This window comes from Pezoporus flaviventris, unplaced genomic scaffold (assembly GCF_033815535.1).
Source record: "Pezoporus flaviventris isolate CSIRO_AGI_PZ_B2104156 unplaced genomic scaffold, CSIRO_AGI_Pfla_v1 ptg000041l, whole genome shotgun sequence".
NCBI classification, from domain to species: Eukaryota; Metazoa; Chordata; class Aves; order Psittaciformes; family Psittacidae; genus Pezoporus; species Pezoporus flaviventris.
In genome coordinates, this window is record NW_026892589.1 from 2,111,691 (window position 1) to 2,130,355 (window position 18,665).

Sequence of the window (18,665 nt, forward strand, 5' to 3'; positions counted from 1 at the left end):
CTTATTTACACTGTCACAAGAGTGAAGTCAAGCTTTAAATGGGTGCATCTCTCCATCCAGCCCCTTAACGCCAGCCACCTGACCACTGATAAGCTTGGAGTGATTACAGCTAGGAGGAGGGAAGCAATACAAAGAAGCTGAGCATCATTTAGAGAAGTAGTTCTACAGTAAATACTTTTAGAAATGTACTGTCCTGCATCTCAGTCCTCAGTGTAACACACCAGCCCTTTTTAAACTAGGAACGGTGCCTAGAAAATCAGCATTAATTCTACAGAGGACTGCAGCAGAAATGGAGTTTTCCTTCTGAACCTAAAGCTTAAAGAACAGGGATTGTCCCCTACAATTCCAGCAGCAAAATCTAGACTTCTGATAGCAAAAACTTACAGCAGATGGCACCCATCACTGGGTGGAAGCACACCCAATCTACCTGTCTGTCATCTGCTTTTCAACTTTGTTATATCTTGGCTATCTAGGTTGAAGCTTGCAAAGTCAAATCTTTGTCTCAAGCTGTTTTTTGTCTGAAAACCTCAGCTAGAAGTACTTCAGCTACTTCTCATTAAGATTAGGAAGAGCTGTCTGTTATATAAAGCACAAATACAACTATTCCTCCCATACATCTGACTGTGAATGAAGCTTGAAATAAGGCAAGGCCTGCTTCTGTTAGGTGACTTCCTATTTCATAAAAAATCCATATAAAGAGGTTGAACAGCTCTCCAAGATCAGCAAAACCTCTTTTCGGTGAGCCTGTGAGCCAGCCCCAGTGCAAGACAGGGCTGTGCAGGAGCACACCTACCTTGCTGGACTACAGAGATTAAATAGCATGTTACCTGGAAGTATACCTGGATAAAGCCAGAGAAGTCTCTGTTCTGCTCTCATCAAGCTCTTGCAATGGCTTGGAGTTAAGCCTGGCTAAAAAGGTAGTACACTCCTTACCCTGCTTCCTCGGTTACTATAAAAGCTGACAGTCATCTACTACTGTTAGCAAACACTTCATTAGCACAAGTGGCAAAGGACTGTGCTGTGGATCCAGTTACAGCAACTCTGATGGGCATTATGATACCATGTGGTGAAACTGTGACTTCTCTTTTCCCAGTTACAAACTAAGCCAGTTACTTGTGTACAGCCCTCTATTTTTCTGTCTCCTTCAGCACATAAAGACCATGTTTAGCCTTTAAAGCAAGCACTTATTTTGAGAGCATAATTCAGGATTTTCATGCAATTGTGATTTTCTCTCTGTACAGGCAATACATTATGGTCTGTAATGATGTGATCACTATTTTTTCAGAGGGGGTGAGTGGTACTAATTAAACATGTAACTTGTGAGTACGGTTTCCTGCTACTTGAAGGCAGATCTGCATCCTATCACTTCATGTTATCTGAGCATTACTCAGAGTAGCCTATCACTAAAATGTCTTCACTCTCTTTAGGATACCACTACAGTAAAAGATGTTTTAAACCCCCATTACTTTCACATTGTTAGCTGACATAAGGGACAGCTATTTTCTCTACTTTCTAAATGAGAGCTCAAGACACAAAGACTAAGGTTAAGGTAAGGTTTTCTTGGTGTCTAAGTTGAGATGCCTGGGAGTAGACTTTTTATAAAGCACTTAATTTTATAGCTCACATTACCATTAAGAGCTAAAGCACTGACTTCAGTTTGCAGCTGTACATGACTCTTCTAGAATCACACAGGAATTATTTGGCAAATGGAGGATGGAACTGAATTCTCCAGTGTAGCATTCAACTTCAACTTGTAGAATACTCCTCTTCTTCCAATGGTCTCTTTGTTCTCTATGCTTTCCAGTTTCTACACCACCCTCTTTCAATACCTCACCTTGCTTTCACTGGTGATGGACGGAAGAAGTCTTACAGAAAAATAACATGGAATCACATAATTAAAACTTGAATCATAATTTAGAAACATCAAAGGGGGAAAATTACAGCTGCAGAAGCAATGCTAATTCCCATATAGTCTGAGCACTGACTTAGTGGTCCCTTTCGACATAAGGCTTTGCATACGTGTGCTCCACAGAAGGAAACAGGCATGCTAAGGTTTTACACAGCGGAATTAAAATGGGATGTAAGAGAAGTGAGAGAAGTTGCAATGAGGCAACTGTAAGTTGTGATTAGCACTCAAGGGAAGTTCCAAGTCTCACTTGTTCTGTTGCCAGCAGCATTAGGACATATTCTGAAACAGGAAGATGCTAGAAAAACAACTTTTGAGACCTGCTGGCAATTTGGATGAGAGGAAAGCAGGCTCTGCTGAGATTTCAGGTCATATTGCCAATATAAAGAAGTGTTGGGTAGGAGCAGTAAACAGGATTGTGGCACAGAGGATGCTGGTGAAAATCCATGCAAGACTAATGAGGAGTAATTCCAAGGTGGGATTAGAGGGGAAAATGAGATTTTTACTTGGTGCACAGCATGTCTGAAAGTCACATCTTGGATATCTTAAACTGGAAAGTCAAACTTGGCACAGAGGAGCAATGATTCCTTTAGAAACTTAGTAGCAGTGACTTTCAAAGTGTGTTAGGGAAAGGGACAGAAAGGAGTCCCAGCTCCCCAGTACCTAATCCTATGCTTTAGTTAGTATTTTTCTTTCAGAAGTAATAAATCCCCCACTTCTGACTCTGGGACATCACATCCGTCCCAGGCTGCAATAGGGAAAAGTCTCTGCAGAACCATCACGTAGTTCCTGTGGCTCCAGAGGATCAAAACTAAGGTTGTTGCCCAAGAAGAGTGAATCTATTTGAGTGAGTTCCCCCAAGTAGCATCCAAGATCACCAAGAAGAGGGTACAGAGAGGACAGTCCATTGCCTAGCTGGAAATGCCACTTTAGCCACACTATTAGAGAAGACTAGGATTAACTGGCATATCACACAGTACAAGAGAGAACAGACATGAAGCAGGAAGATCTTTACCCAGATACTCTGTAATACATCTATGTGCCTGCTCCCATTGCTTGTTTTAATATTTCTGGGGTTTTTGGTCAGTATCTACAAGACTCCAATGCTCCAAGAGACCTTGTTTTTCTCAGGATGGAACACAAGTACACAGACTTCATGTAAAATGAGTGATAACTATCTGGCTGCATGATGAAAGAGGCTGCAGGGACATGAGAAGGCTGCTGCCATCATCATAATTAATATAACTTCCTTCTGGCACCTTCATTCCTCATGTGAGCCACCTGGAACAGGCTGTGGCCTAGAGAAAATGCTTTGGCAGGAGCAAACTGCTCCAACTTGCTCTTCTTGTGATGCAGAACAATCATACAGAATCATAGAAAGGTTTGGGTTGGAAGGGACCTTAAAGCTCCTCCAGCTCCAACCCCTGCCATGGGCAGGGACACCTTCCACTGGAGCAGCTCGCTCCAAGCCCCTGTGTCCAACCTGCCCTTGAACACTGCCAGGGATGGGGCAGCCACAGCTTCTCTGGGCACCCTGTGCCAGCGCCTCAGCACCCTCACAGGGAAGAGCTTCTGCCTAAGAGCTCATCTCAGCCTCCCCTCTGGCAAAACTATCTATGCTAGGGAACATGGAATGCACCTAGAAAAGGTATCTGGTCCAAAGTCTAAGTCCAAAGCCATATAAAGAATGGGTGCCTTCATATAAATAAGTTTTCTCCAACCAGATGTGATGAGATGGTACTTTAAAGAAAAAAGCATCAAAAAACCACAATCAACCAAAAGTAAGTCTTTTCAAAGAGGCAGTGAGGAGTCCACAGTGCTAGTGTGGATGAGTATTTGTACATTGCCAATATTTACACAGCACCAAAAAAATCTTCACATGAGTAATGCCAGTCTTGCCACAAAAGAAACCTCATTTGTAATGATCCAGCTTTCAAACACAACTGACAAGTCAAAATACTGCAGGATATGCTTGGGAGGAGTCTCTGCCAGATCTCAGAGGAAAGATGTTTCTCCAAAGGAAAAAATCATGTCAGGTAGTTTCTTTGGAGGAGTCTGGGGCTGCTTCCCTGGATTTCAGGTCCCTAAACCAGATGTCAGAAGACTCCAGCATCCCACAGCAGAGAGCTTCTGTTACAGGAAAAAAACATTTTGGGTACCTTCCTTGGAGGAGTCTGGGTCTGCTCTTTGGGATCTGGGTTCCCTACAGTAATTTCATGCTGTGTTTTCAACCAACAAATGTTAGTGTTTTCCTTTTGAATTTTCCATCTTCTGGAAATGCAGCTCCTTGTAACTTGGCTGCACATCTGCACTGAGCATGCAAAGAAAATACTTACATATCAGCTACTAAGGCTGTTGGAAAAAAGTGTGTTCTTGGTACCTTTCTCCCCTGTAGAAATATAGGGAAACATACAGATATAAAACAGAACCTGGGGTACCAGTTTCTTCCAATTCTTTGGGTTTGGTATTCCTTCTCCCCTTTCCCCCTTCACGCTTCACTCCATTCTCCAGGATCAGACTGTTGACAACAGCATGAGGAGGGGATGGGAGACTTGCAGGCACCTGGGATTTCCTAAAGGGAATCTTTGGCAACTGTGTCTTTTTATTATTTATTTCCTTATTTTTAATTCCACCCCCCTCAAGCTGTCATTCCTTAGCAGTGCAAATGAAAAACTGCTGTTTATGTGTGTACAACAATGGAGGCCTCTGCAGGCCACATGGCTCCTGCAGTTTAATTTACTTTAATTCATTTTCTATTGAACCAAATGATCTTATTTGCCTTTCTTAATGGAGAGCCTTCAGCATGCAGGGTGGGAGCCAAACCCCCCTTCCAAAGTAATGATGAGCCCAGCTGCTATTAAAACTTGTTCTCAGCTGGATGGGCCCCTCAGCTCATGGGGATGAAGGAACAGCTTTAGGCACAGGTATGCTCCTTCTCCCACAACTTCTGATTGCAGAGGTGGAAGGCTGGAATCTGATGTTGGGATTCCCTTCCTTTTTCTACTTTTGTCTCCTTTCCCTGCCTTCCAGCCTGATTGTAGTCTCACAGCCTCTCTTGGCACCTCTTTTTTCTGAGCTGGTTTGGAACCTGGGAAAGTCTGGGATTAAATAGTCAGATTTCCAATCTTCACTCTTTGGAGGGTTGTTTGCAATGATATTCTATTTCTGAGTAATTTGATCTTGGAGAACTCTGCCTAGTTGTATCCTGATAACATAGCAGTCCTCATGCTTCACATTTCAAACACTCATGATCACATCTACTGTTCTCTGTATTCTGATTGCAAAGACAGACTTTTTCTGCCTCTCAGATCATAAATCCTATGCTATAAATCCAAGATGGTCCTCGATGCCACGTGAAATCAAAAGTTGCCCTTCCTGTGATGGTGTCATACTAGGAATACACGACCCAGTACTTTAGATTGGGAGAACTGAGTGCTTTAGCCCAAATTCCTAGTGTTTACTATCAAAATGAAAAGATGCATCTAACTGAGGTAAGAGTGGAGTACTACTCACTGTTTTCATTAGTGTCTTCATGTAACAAAGTAGGCTTATCAAATGTACAGCTGACACTGAAGTGGGAAAGGCTGTAAACACTGGGAAGAAGGATTATAATCCAAACTCTTCTTTATAGGCTGAAGAAATGGTCTGGAAAATGGGGGGGACTGAAGAAAGTCCAGAAGAGAATAAGATCTAGAACGAATGATCTCCGAGAAAAGACTCAAAACTAGTGGTGTCCAGTCTACAGAGAAGCTGAGGGGAGATGTGAACACTTCAAAAGAAGGACATTCAGAGGGCATGCCTTGTACTAGAAAGGCTATGAAAGCATCGGTGAAAACCACATGCTATTCAGAGCAGACGAGAATCTCAATGAGCAGCGAAAAGCCAGACTGGCTTTGGAATGCCTTTGAACTTCCAAAATGAGGAGCATGCCCAGAGGTTGAGTGCTGAATGATCAAAGTACTGCAAGGAAGCTCAAGATAAAATACCTCTATCCCATTCTAAGCTGTGCTGAACTCTATCCCTGACAGTGCAGCAACCTCCACTTTAGGCTCTGTGTTATGGGCAGCTAGAAACTGCAGTTCTGGCTGGTTACGTCAGCAAAATTCTCTATGTCTACCATGGAAAAATCTTCTAGCTCTATTCCCAGTGTAATTTATTTCTCCAGCAGCTTGCTATCTGCTATGATTATGTGTCAGACATCCAGAAGTTCAGAAACTACAAGCTAGGCTTCAAGCAGGAACATTACTACAAGCATATGGGGAGGAAAAGAAAAACTTTGTATCTGGCAAGTATTAAGATAGCAGATAGTAAATAAGTTGATAAGAACTTGGTCAAAGATAATGTGCTTAAAGTGCAATAGAACTGTTCTGAGAAAAAGCTTAAAACTCATCTGAAACTAAGATGTATAGCACTGTGCTGGCTTTAAGAGGTAAGCTGGGTCACCCAGCTCAGGGGAAAGAGCTCAGCTATGTGGTTACCAATTACAATTTCTATGGCATCCTGTGGTTTTCTTGGAGCATTCCCATCCCAGTTTGATCTTGCTTAATTTGTAACACCAGATCTCATCCCTGGTTGGCTTAATGGATGCCTTGGAGAGAGAGGGATAAAAATAAATCCAGATCCATAGTGGTAGGTAACAGCAGTCTCAGATATCAAGGGACAAGAAGACCATCAACAACATCCTAAGACAAAAAGAGACTCAAAAAAAGTGAGAAATATTGCTATCCAGAAAAAGGTATTAAAAATGAAGCATCTGTGCTCTGAGTCATTATAGGCCCATGACAGATGTGATCTTACCAGCCTCCCACTGTAGCTGCAAATAAAGCCCCCTTCTCTTTCTTCTCTCCCGACAAGGATTAATGAGTACTTGGGATAGCTCTCAGACAAGCAAGCAAAGGCTGTGAACCTTTTCCAACACTGCAATTTATCTTGGGAAGACTATTCACATTGCTTTTCCCTCCCTCCCCAGGCTGGATTATGCTCTGACCTAGCACATTAATCTCCCAAAATATAATAATAATAATAGAAGAAGGAAAAAGAGCTGGACAATTGCCAGAAATAAATTAATAAGCATCTCATAGCCCTGCTGTGCAGGAACAAACTGCTCAACTCCCTTGCCACCCATGTCATTTCTAAGCAAAACTATTCCCAGTTTAGACATCCCCTTAAGTGCCCTGCCTGAGACTTTCAGCAATGAATGATGGTATCTGGCATCTCCATCCTGCCTTTCATCCCAACAGCTGCCAGGAAGTTTCTTTACCAAATGCAAACACTACACATTGCTACATTTGCCACTGAAATGTAGTTACCACCAAGTGGAGGAAGAGGCACTTCATGTGCATGTCAAAAAACAGTATGAAAAGGGTTTTCAAGAGAGAATGTGGTGAGAAAGTTTCAAAAGTTAGGCCTAATCTGTATATGCTATCATCAACATTTGTTAGCTATTTAGTTAAAATATTTCTCTGGCCATGGTTACAACTGGTGCTGTCTTCTGTGGCATCAGAAGCTTACATTTAATGCTGTTACTTCTTTGACCAAAGCAGAAAGCCAGAGAGATAAGTACTTGCAATTTCCTTCCATTAAATGAAGAGATTGGTGCTTTAGAAATACTTCTTTGCAGATCTAGAACAACATCAACCAGAAAAGCCTTTATCTCATCGCTAGTAACTATTCCTTCTCAAGCAATGATTACCTGTGTGGAGTTGAATTACTTGCTGGGATTACCAAACCCTTGCTCAGGTCTGTGATGGCTCAAAAGCCAAAAAGCTGACTCTCGAGGTGACTTTCCACCCAAGTTTTATCAGAGGTTTTATTATTTTTATTCTTCCACCCATATTTCATGCTGCAGGCATGTTGCAAAGGTATCACATTATCAAAGACAAACATCTGTATAGCAAGAAGAGAAGAGACTCCTACCTTTGACTTGACAGCAAGGATGATCTTTGGCAGGGCAACAATTAGGCATTTCAGTGCAATGGTGAGGTACTTGAGTACAAAGTCTGCGATGCCCACAATCCACATCAGGTCGAAGAAGTCCAGCCTCTCCAGGTTGGGTTTCAGAAATATAAGGCTGAAAGGCATGACACCAAGGCTCAGATACCAGCAAGGAGAACCTCGCTTAAGCTTCTTGATGAGCAGCTCTATCCACTGCAGGCTAGAGAAAGCCTAGGAACTCCACTGAACTTCAGTTCCCAAGGGCAATAGGAATAAGACATGCAGATTAGTCCCATGGTTCTTCTGGGCCTCCTGACTTTGGTCTTGCCCATTCCTACTTAGGTCAGCAGGTTTGCCCACTATCACAAAGCAGGACCCAAACATGTATGAAGCCTATTTTGGAAGACTGCAATCCACACTGTAAGTGAGCTCTGGTCTAATGGCAATGCCTTTAGTCCACAGGCTTGCTCTATTGGATCTGACTGTAAAAGCTTATCCTTTGGAGGCAGCAGTAGTTATGATTCCTTGGGGAAGTCAAGACCCCTATGTCCTCTGAGACTGGCTTGCCACAGGTAGAACTACTGCAGGAGCAGCAGTCTCTAAAGCTGCTTGTACATGTGAAACGTGCTGGTGACAAAGGAAGCACTGTTAGTGTGGCAAAGAGATCAGGAATTGAGGTGTGTCATGTTCTGATGGTGGCTTGCCACTGTCTGAAGCAGAAGAAAAGCTGGACTGTGTTAAGCAGCAACTCTTACCAGAAACAAAGATCCAGAAAGGTAGTTCCCTTGACATAATGTTATTGACTGGGCTGAACATCTGCCCTTTAAAGAGGGGATTCCAGGACAGCAGAACTTCAGATAGCAATGGGCAGGAGCTACTGACCCGAGCAGCAATGAGACTGAAACACCAGGATTCCTCTTCAGGAATTTACCTACTAAAGCCTCATTGTAGAAAGCAAAAACTTAAAATAAAACAAACCAAAAAGTAAAAGGAAAATAACCAACCCAGAACAAAACACCTGAACGTGAATTTAAAATACTCACAACACTGGCACAGCACAACAGGTAAAATTACACCCTAAAAACAGAAACAGAATCAGAGACTTTACTACTATTCATGCACTAGGAAAAAAAAAGCAAAAAGTAAATAAATCAGAAAAATTAAAAATAAGCCAGAAAGAAACAAAACCAAAGCAGCTATTTCTGATTTCCCAAGCCTGCCTTGTGAATAGTCACAGGTCCCCACACGGCAAGCAATAGATACACCAGCCCAAGTATGACCCAGCAGGCACCACCACAACACTGGGAGGAACAGGGCTTGCCACTGAAGCTGTTGCCCAGTCTGTCCCCTGTTAATAACCCTTGGCCTAACCAGTGTGTAGGATGGCCCCAATTTGCTGAAACCCTTTTATTTTAGATGATCTAGCCTTCATTTCTAACTAGTCCCATTCATGCTTTTAACCTTAACCCCCCCTCTTCCCTCCTACAAGCCCTATGCAGAGTATCCCATGGTTTACCATCTCACATTTGGACCCACACATACACCTCATCTCTCCTGCTTACTAGAAGCACTTACATACAGAACTTCCCAATGATCAAACCCAAATACACTAGGGGCAATTCCAAAGGATACCAGGGCTGTGGGCAGACCTTGACTCTTCCACTTACTAGACGGTATCAGTGGGAAGAAGCAGGGAAGCAATGAAATAAATAACAGAAAAAACATAGCCAAGAGCCATGTAGCCACAATCCCACTGATGCATGTGACACACATTGTATTTTCAGTCTGAAGTTCTAAGTGGTCTTCAATGGGACAAATAAATTTTTCATTGGGAAGATAATTCCTATCTTTTTAGCTACAAATATAAAAACCTTTTTCTCACATAACTAGGTTTGATATTGCTCCATTGCTTCCTATTTATTCTACTAGCACTCCCTTGCTTAAGTTCTGTATCTTTGCTTCCTATATGTCATTTAATCCCTGCTTTATAACAGGCAGGGATAGTGCTGAACCGAATCCCTGGGTACTAACTTGCTTGTACATGAGAACTGCTCCAGTCACAATCTGAAAGCGGAGGCTATCTTAGTTACCTCAGATCCAAATGCCTCCAGGCCCAGAGGACACAGGAGTAAAACACTATTATTTCGTCTCCAGTTTATCTCCTGTAATAGACTCAAAGCTTGATGGACTGAAAAGAAAACATCAGAGGAAGTGGAAAATCAGTGGGACAATCTCTTACCTGCTTCCAACACCTTCTCTTTATGTTCAGTCGCAGTGGTCAAAATTCAGAAGCCCCACTATAAAAAAGTATCCACCCTGCTTTGATATGTAAGACAACTGCAAGTGTACATGTTTCAAGCAGCAACACGGCAGTGCATCATCGCACCCTGACCCATTCAGACCCTGGTTATGTCATTCATTGGTAGGAGCATAGTCCACTGGTGGGAGTAACACACACTCTTTTCCTCCATCAAATGGTATTACAGTGATATTAACAAAGACAGCAGATACCATCAGTATGCACATTTCCTCTCAAAGTGTGGAGGAAAGTGGGTTTCCCTCTTTTCCTCCCTGGAAATTATCACTTCCTTCTATCATTAACAATGGAAATGTTGCCCACCTGTTGTAGAGCTGCTGAGAGCTGAATGTGTAGAGCAAGTACAAGGTGTTTCCAGTGAGAAAGGCCAGGATCCACAAGACAACCAACACTGATCTCTTCTCCTGAGCAAGAAGAAAGAAGCAGAGAGGATAAATTCAAAGTCTCAATGACTGTGCTGAGTCTTTGACTGCTGAAAAATGCAAGACCAACCCAGGGGATACAAATATGCCACTAAGTGTTCAGTAGTTAGTTTATTTACATAGGACTACAACTCAGAAACAGGCTGTAGGTAAAGATATACAGAAACACAAGCAGAAATGGCTCTCACTCAGCTAACTCGTTAACATAAAGTAACTTCAGAGAAATCAAGCAAATACGCCAGTGACAACGACAGCCTTACTTGCAGAATTCAGTTTTCAAAGTTGGGATCGTTCTTGGGACATCTAAATTCTCCTGATATTCAAAATGCAGTTTGACAAGAGGTTAAAACAAAAGGAAAGAAAAAAAGTCCATATGTTGTCCTGTAATTCTGAGTTGTCACCTGTTTGAAAGGACACTTTGTCAAAGGGGTGTTTTACAAATAGACCCGAAGTCACACAGAAGGCTTAGCTAAATCAAATATAACATAACCCATCACTGCACGCAGCACCTGTGAATGTGATCTGGACACATGCTGGTTCTAGCATATGCATTTTTGATTGAGGAAATAAAGGTCAAAAGAAGTGTAAATTTTCATTTTCAAAAGACATGGAATGTTACAGACGGAAGTGGGTGGCAGAAGATCTTGTCCTGGGTCTTGGCCTGGTGTAATACCAGAGTAAATTTTACTCCTGGGAGGAAAAATCCCAGCATTTTTCTTGGGAGCTGATTTATTAAGAAAACAGCTCTTTGTAGCTACTCAACAGCCAGGGATGTTAGGGTGAGATTTAAAGCAGGTGGATTAAGGGGCACACTGCCTGAAAGACAAAGGTGCAAAGGGCAAGGCCACAGCAATCTGTTACATGATTGTGCAATTTATCTGTTCATTCAGCACTGTATCACATTTATTCCACTCCTGCTGGGAGACAGAAATATACACTTGTGCCACCCATGTAATTTTTATCAAAAGAAGCAATTCTAGTGTTGTGCTTTCAGTGCTGTTGAAGTATTCTGCTGACACTGATTATAAGGCCTGAAAAGATCTCCTGGTTTCTTTATATTCTAAGCATATTATCACCAGAGCATTATCAAGACACTAACAAGCAATACAGCTACAAAATCCTTCAGCTGAATGTCTCAAAACAGTCTCTAAATGATAATAAATTAAATCTCCTCATTAACTAGTGAATAGGTTTCAGCACCTCTGTGGTATACAATGGGAAACTGAGGTGCAGAGGAGTGCTTGAAGATGCACTGACAGCAGTGGCAGAGCCAAGAGCACATTAAGATATCCCTGACCTTTCCTCTCTTGTAAAAGTGTAGCATAATTAAACAAAAAGAGCAGGATATAAACTGTGGGAAAGTTATCAATGGGGAGAAGTAGGAAGTGAGGATTACAGCACAGTACTCTTAATCTGACAGATATGTATTTATATAACAGCTTTCAGCCCTACATTGCAAAAGAAGGTTCAACAGAGACATTGTTTTGTGTGCAGAGTGATGTTGCCTGGGACCACAGGAGAGTAAGAGGCCGTACTGACCTTCAGAGCGACCTGCTCCCGGAGTGTTGAGTTGGCATATGCGAATGTGCTGGCCATACCAATGCACACAGCAATCCCTGCAGGGAAAGACACTGTCAGTGTACACAGGGCTGAGCAGGAGGATCTTCAGCCTTAAGCCATTTGATGTCAGCATCTTAAACTTAGGAAAAAAATACTGGGTGATATTCTGGTTGAACTGAGTATAACAGTGATTGAACCAGGGCAGTGTGGACTCCATAAAGTTAAAATTCAGTCCAAATGAAAATGAAGCTACTGCAGTGAGCATCTGACACCTGGTCCAATACAGACGCTCCATCCTAATGTCAGGCTCTGTGCTGAAGGAGAAGTGCTGCAAGTTGCGGCTGTGTTGTGCAAACAGAACTCGGCTAGATGACAGTGTTACAGTATCAGTTCAGCAGCTTGCAGAAGACAAGGCACGCTATCCACATAGGAGATCAAATTCAAGGAGCAAGATGTTTCAGACATGAATCAATACCTGGTTTGGGGAATACTGGCAGAACTGTAAGGTGGACTAAAGCATTATTGGCTTCCCTGTGATGATAATCTAGCATATTACTCCCAGAGTGAGTAAGGATCCTCAGACAGGCCACACATATAATTTCATGTAAGAGGAGGATTAGAAGAATGGATTTGACATGAGCACTGAGGGGTTGAAACACTAACCTCCTATTAAAGAAACCTACATAGACACATTGTTTAGGTAACTCTGAAGATCTCAACTGTAAGACATAAACGCTGATGCTGTTTGGCTTGATTTCACATCTTCCATCTTTCCAGCTGGAAAAGTGTCTCGTCCCTCTGAACCCTTCTGTGTTACACAGCAGCCTTTGCTAGTCACTAATGTAAGCTTTCCCCACCTCTCCTGGAGAGAGGTCTGAGGGAGAAGCCTTGGTAACATCCTCAGCCCCTACAGGAATTTCAAGGAGAGATTAGGAAAAGGAACAGAACTGGTCTCCCACAGGCCAGGACAGGAAACAGATGGGACTGACACAGGTGAAAACAGCTTGGACTGAAAGTAGGGTGAATTTATCAGCTGCATTAATGCATGCATTAAATATGTCCCCTTCATGCTAGACTACCTTTAGACACTGTTATGCAGATAAATATCTCAGACACCACAGCATGCTAAAGCTCCCTAACCACTCTCTAATACACTTACAATCCAGAAAGGATAGATGCTTACCAAGCTTGTGCTGGAAACAAACTTTAGCCAGGAGGATCAAGATGAAGGGAAGTCCCTTCTGCAGCCATCCAATCACAGCTTTTAACTCTGAAAGAGCTGGGGCTGGAGTTCCAGCTTGTTCATCACTGCCTTCCTCAGTGTGCCCGTGGCGATCCCCTCCTGCCATGTGCAGCAGAGATGAACCCCGGTGATGGCCATGGTGGAAATGATGGGATGATTGCCGGTGGTGGAACGGGGCTCCCTCTGTACGACTGCTCCCTTCCTCCCTTGGGGCTGGCATCTGAATGAATACTTCCCCACCTCCTGCTGAAGAGCCCAGGACCAAACCTGACTGGAATGGGGTGGCTGTGATGGTGCCTGAGGGGATGCCTGCCAGGCCTGAGAACAACTGTTGTGGTGAGGAAGCTTCAGCCTTCAGACTTTCAAAGACTCCACTTTCATCCACGCTGGTCTCGGAACTCACTGTCTGGCTCCGGTTTCTGTAGTGGATGGACATGAAAGTGATTAAACCAACATGAGTGCCACAGAACTTCTCAGTCTTATAGCCCAGTCCTAACTGTAGTCTATTAAGAGTTCCTCACACACTATCAGAACATGAAGGTCCCAGATGACAGATGCTTTTCCCTCTATTTGCTGTTGGAAAGTCAGAGTTGCAGAATTAGAGGCCAGTAAGCAGACTGTAAGATCAGGGTACTTTGAAGGAACTGATCACAATGCCAAGTTCCTTCACAGAATCATGGAATGGTTTGGGTTGGAAAGGACCTTAAGATCATCCAGTTCCAACTCTGTGCCAAAGACAGAGACACCTCACTCTAGACCATGTCACTCAAGGCTCTGTCCAACCTGTCTGTGAACACTGCCAGGGATGGAGCATTTACCACTTCTTTGAGCAACCTGTGCCAGGGCCTCACCACCCTCACAGTAAAGAACTTCTTCCTTATATCTAACCTGAACTTCCCCTAAGTTCCCCTAAGAAACAGAGTTCCCAGACACCCCATTTACTTTTGGAGGAACCAAAGAAATAACACATCTGATACCAAAATCAACATCGTCTATAATGATCTTAATATTTCAAGCAAAACATACAAAGCCCCATGTAAACTGACACAGCACAACCAAGACAGGTCACATTAACCAAGCTAACTCAAACAAATGGCCTACCCCCTAAATTTTCTGATTTTATTGAGGGATGATCACTACTTGCCCACTGATGAGTAACACCAAGAAGACACAGAGTCAGTTGGGGAAGAGAAACGTTGAGACCTGCTTGTGTGTCCCTGACCCAAGAAGTATTTTAAGTGAAGGATGTGCTCCTGGGTCAAGAGAACTTGTTTTATTTTGATATTCTTGGCAAACTGGACATGGGTGTACCCAAATTACTGGGCACTGGACAGAATTAGATCTGGCACTGATTCTTTCCTGAGGTTGTTGGATTATAGCCAGATTTCTAAAAGAAAGGCTTAAATACCCTCATCCTAACACCAGAAGAAAACAGGCTTTCTTCACCTGAACTCAGTGGTACTGAAATTAATACACATGAAGTTTAGATCACAGGGAGCAATACAGGTAACCATAGAACAATCATTAGGCAGACAGCAAACACCTCTCTAACTTGCAAAAGGAGAGTAAAGGATAAATAAAGCTCAGCAAGAGGCAAAGCCTACAAATAAGGCATGTTGCAGAGCTTGGGTCTCTCTTGATTTTAGTCCTGGGAGATCTCTAAGTTTAGAAATAGTGGTCCCAAGCTGAGATAGCACATGCAAGGCCCTTAACCCTCTCTCCCCCATGGGTTCCAAAGCCTCCCCAGGCATCTTACAGGGCACAGAGCACTGCCTTTCACCTCACTCTGGAGATTGCTTCAAATTTCTCTGGGAATACCTCCCACTAAGTAAACTCCTAATAAGGCTTTTTATAGTGACACCCCATTCCCAGTGTCTCTCCACAGGCTCCAGCAAGGAATCAAGTCAAAGACATCACACACCTCTTTTTGGTTTAAAATATTCGTCAACCAGATCTTGGACTTTACACCTAACATTACAATTGAGGGATGTATACACAAGAGAGGGACACAATGTGACAGGACTTATGTCTGGGAACATAACAAGTCGGGTGGGACCCCGTGTCAGAGATAAAGACACAATTGTTGTTTGGAAAAATACTTCCAGGATACATGACTCCACTTTCAACAGGAAAGAATTCATCAGGGGCGTATTTAAAAACAAATAAACAAGGATGAAATAGTGAATTTGTTGAAGTTAACAGGAAGTGAAGACCAGTGGCAACAACTTTTCATTTGACAGTTAGGAAACCTCCAGCCTATGGTACTGACAAGATGCATTTACGCTGTTAAGAAACAGAAGCATTTACAAAAACCAACTGAGATTACTCTGCTTATCCTTTGCACTCAGCAATAGGCACCTACCCTGAATATATCTGAACCATTCAAACAATCCTGAAGTGCCTTACAAGTTTGCACAGACTCAGAAAGCTCTATGTTACAGACAAGAGGGCCCATACAACCTTAACGCGCCTCTCAAGTCCCAGCCTTGCCTGCTGACATAAAACCCACAGCCTGCAGTGAGGCTTGGGCAGCATCATGCTGAAAAAGCTGAAGATGGCTTTCTTTTCCCCTGAAATTCAGAATGGGGACTAGAAGTGGTCCATGATTGATTAGTTCCATCTTTGCCTTAGAGCAATTAGACTAGTTTCTTCTTAGGGAAAAAAACCAAAACCAAGCTAGAAGTCAAGCTCTAACCCTGGGAAAGCACAAGGGAATATTTAGCACCAGAACAATAACAGTGGCAAGCCTCCCTTGCTGATATTATAATTACAGAAGTGAATTAGAGGTTATTTGTATTCTACTTCTAAATATTCATATACATAAAGCTAGATACAGATTCTGGGATGATGTAAAGGATCACCCAAGTTCGCTATAAAATACTAAGTCATAGTAGTTGGGAGTTTCAGAAGAGCAGACTTTTAAAATACCTTAATAACAGTATAAATAGCCTGTGTTTACACAGATGGATCTTTTTGGATTGACAGCACTCAGGATCCCCACAGGACCGTGCCATGAATCACTGTTCTAGAGCCCCCAAATATCCTGCCTATGCTAAGCCAACTGTCTCCATATGTGCCACACCAGACCATGAAATCTGAAACACTGCAGGTGGTAGCAGCCATTAAGTGAAATGTTGGAGAAAAGTAATCCTGTCTCTAAACTCAAGCAGAAAGCCTGGCCACACTCCATGCACAGGACATATATGCTTTCCTTAATTTTGAACTTTCATTTTCTAAACCACAGCATACATTTAAATCAGAACATTCCCCTCTGGAGAGGAAAATGAAGGGAAAAAAGGAGGAAAAAGATGTACCTTTCAGGAGGAACGTTGTCAGTGTTGCTGCTATGCCGTCTCTGCATTTTCCTCAAAACCTTAAAGCACAGCACACTCAACATTAATGTTGGAGGTCAACAAATCCCAGTGTGACTCCTAACAAAGACCCACAGAGTCAAAGGGTTGTGAGACCCATTCAGCTAGTGACATGGCTGGCATAAATCTTTGGCTTCTCTGAAAGGCCACCTCGAGCTTGCATTTGTTTCTCAGCACACTTGCAGGGGAACAGCGTTCAACTGGCAAACGGAAACACACACAGAGGTCTCTAAGCAGGGCAGGAACTAGTCACATCCCCTTCTGCAGCCCATGGCAGTCGTCACAAGGAGTGTGCAGGTTTGTGATGAGATGTTCTGACAGCGAACTTGAGGACAACAGAGAAGCTCTTGATGTGACATGGAATCAGTTTCACTCTGGAAGTGAAATCTCTTCTTCCTCTTCTGAAGAAACTTGCTTTGTAAGGCAAAACTGAGAGGGAGGGAAAAAAGAAAACATATAAACATTTTAAAGGAAAAAATACAGTCAGGTCAGGACAATATTGTTTCAAATAAGCAACCCACTCCTTTTAAACCACAGAAATGCCATTGGCAAACTCTGCACAATGGTCATAAGTAATATGCACATACACAAAAGATCACATGCTCCTGCTCCATTCATTCTGGAATTGTCAGCATAAAGTAAGGTCTGGAGTGGGAAATTAAAAGGCACTAGAATTGTATTAACTTCAGGAACTTTTTCTAGAACAAGGAGAGAAGTTCTTCATTTAGTTACCTCAATCTCTGCTTTCAAGTGTCTAATTTTAAGGGAACAACCTCAAACACATTCCACCTTTTAAAACTAAAGTTAATTCAAAAGCAAAGAACACAGTATCATCATCAAGGCACAGCACAGAGTAACTGGCAAATACTTAGACTGCTTAATGTTATATTAGTTACATAAAACCTAAGGAATAGGCTGGTTTTGCAAGTGATTTGTCCAGATTCACACAGGCATTTCATTGAAGCTTGAGAGAGACATCCTTTAAATCCTTGAAGTTTGATCCTACACAGCCCTAAACTACAACAGCTACTGAATAAAATGTAAAAGGCTCTAAATACTTCTGAATACCAAAAGTTGCAACATTACTTATTTCATACTCCATGAATATATGTAAATAAATGTGTAGCCATATATCTCTATTCTGAAAAGGCACAATGGCTCTGAGAACATTTCCTACCTGTCTGTAAGCAGAGCTGAGACATAGAAAACACAGAATATTTATTTCAGCCCCACCCCCCCCCCTTTCAGTGACCCACTAGCCCATGGAAAACTGCATTAAATTCCATTTTTATGCTTTGATAAAGCCCAAAACATGCAGTTCAGAGCTCATAAAGAGACAATTGTGCTCACCATGTACACCTGCAATAAAAGCATATGGAGTTTGTCCAGCCCTGAAGATAAGTTACGAATCAGTGACAGAAGAAAGTGTATTTCAGTTAAATCTGAACTGTATCAAAGTTGTAAAAAGATGAAGATAAAAATGTTCACATTTACAAAACAAAGAGAAAGACTTTTGGTTTGTAACATCCAGTCTTGCAGAACCCCATGAATGAAGTGGGTGGAACTGAGACAACACTGGATTTGAGTCATCACTGACAGAGAACACAGAGGTTTTAATATGAGCTGCCAACTTTGCACATCCCCTTGACAGTTAATGTAAATACACAGCCCTATATAAATAACATTTTGCATCATCATATATGACAGGAAAAAGACAGCTTTCAACACATTTTAGGGAGAGGACACCCTAAGTCACCAACACTCTCTTTACTACGGATTTTGATCTTTAACTCCCAGCAGTTTTTTAATCTCTAGCTGTACGCTTCGTGTTGTGTTTTCAGGACCAAAATTCATTTTTAAGGATGTTTTATACAGTAAAAACATAAATATTTTCTTTTTTCCAGATTTTTTA

The 18,665-nt window shown here is 42.3% G+C and overlaps 1 protein-coding gene across 1 annotated transcript in view; it reads right to left on the reverse strand.

Moving 5' to 3' along the window:
• Positions 1 to 18,665, reverse strand: part of RNFT2 (ring finger protein, transmembrane 2) — a 29,766-nt gene that overhangs the window by 9,261 nt on the left and 1,840 nt on the right. The window contains exons 3-7 of the mRNA XM_061465772.1: positions 16,697 to 17,182; positions 13,323 to 13,801; positions 12,119 to 12,195; positions 10,461 to 10,561; positions 7,823 to 7,976 (exon numbers count right to left, since the gene is read on the reverse strand). Of these exons, the coding sequence (XP_061321756.1) occupies positions 7,823 to 7,976; positions 10,461 to 10,561; positions 12,119 to 12,195; positions 13,323 to 13,801; positions 16,697 to 16,779 (894 nt within the window). The 5' untranslated portion in view covers positions 16,780 to 17,182. The remainder of the gene's footprint in view (positions 1 to 7,822; positions 7,977 to 10,460; positions 10,562 to 12,118; positions 12,196 to 13,322; positions 13,802 to 16,696; positions 17,183 to 18,665) is intronic.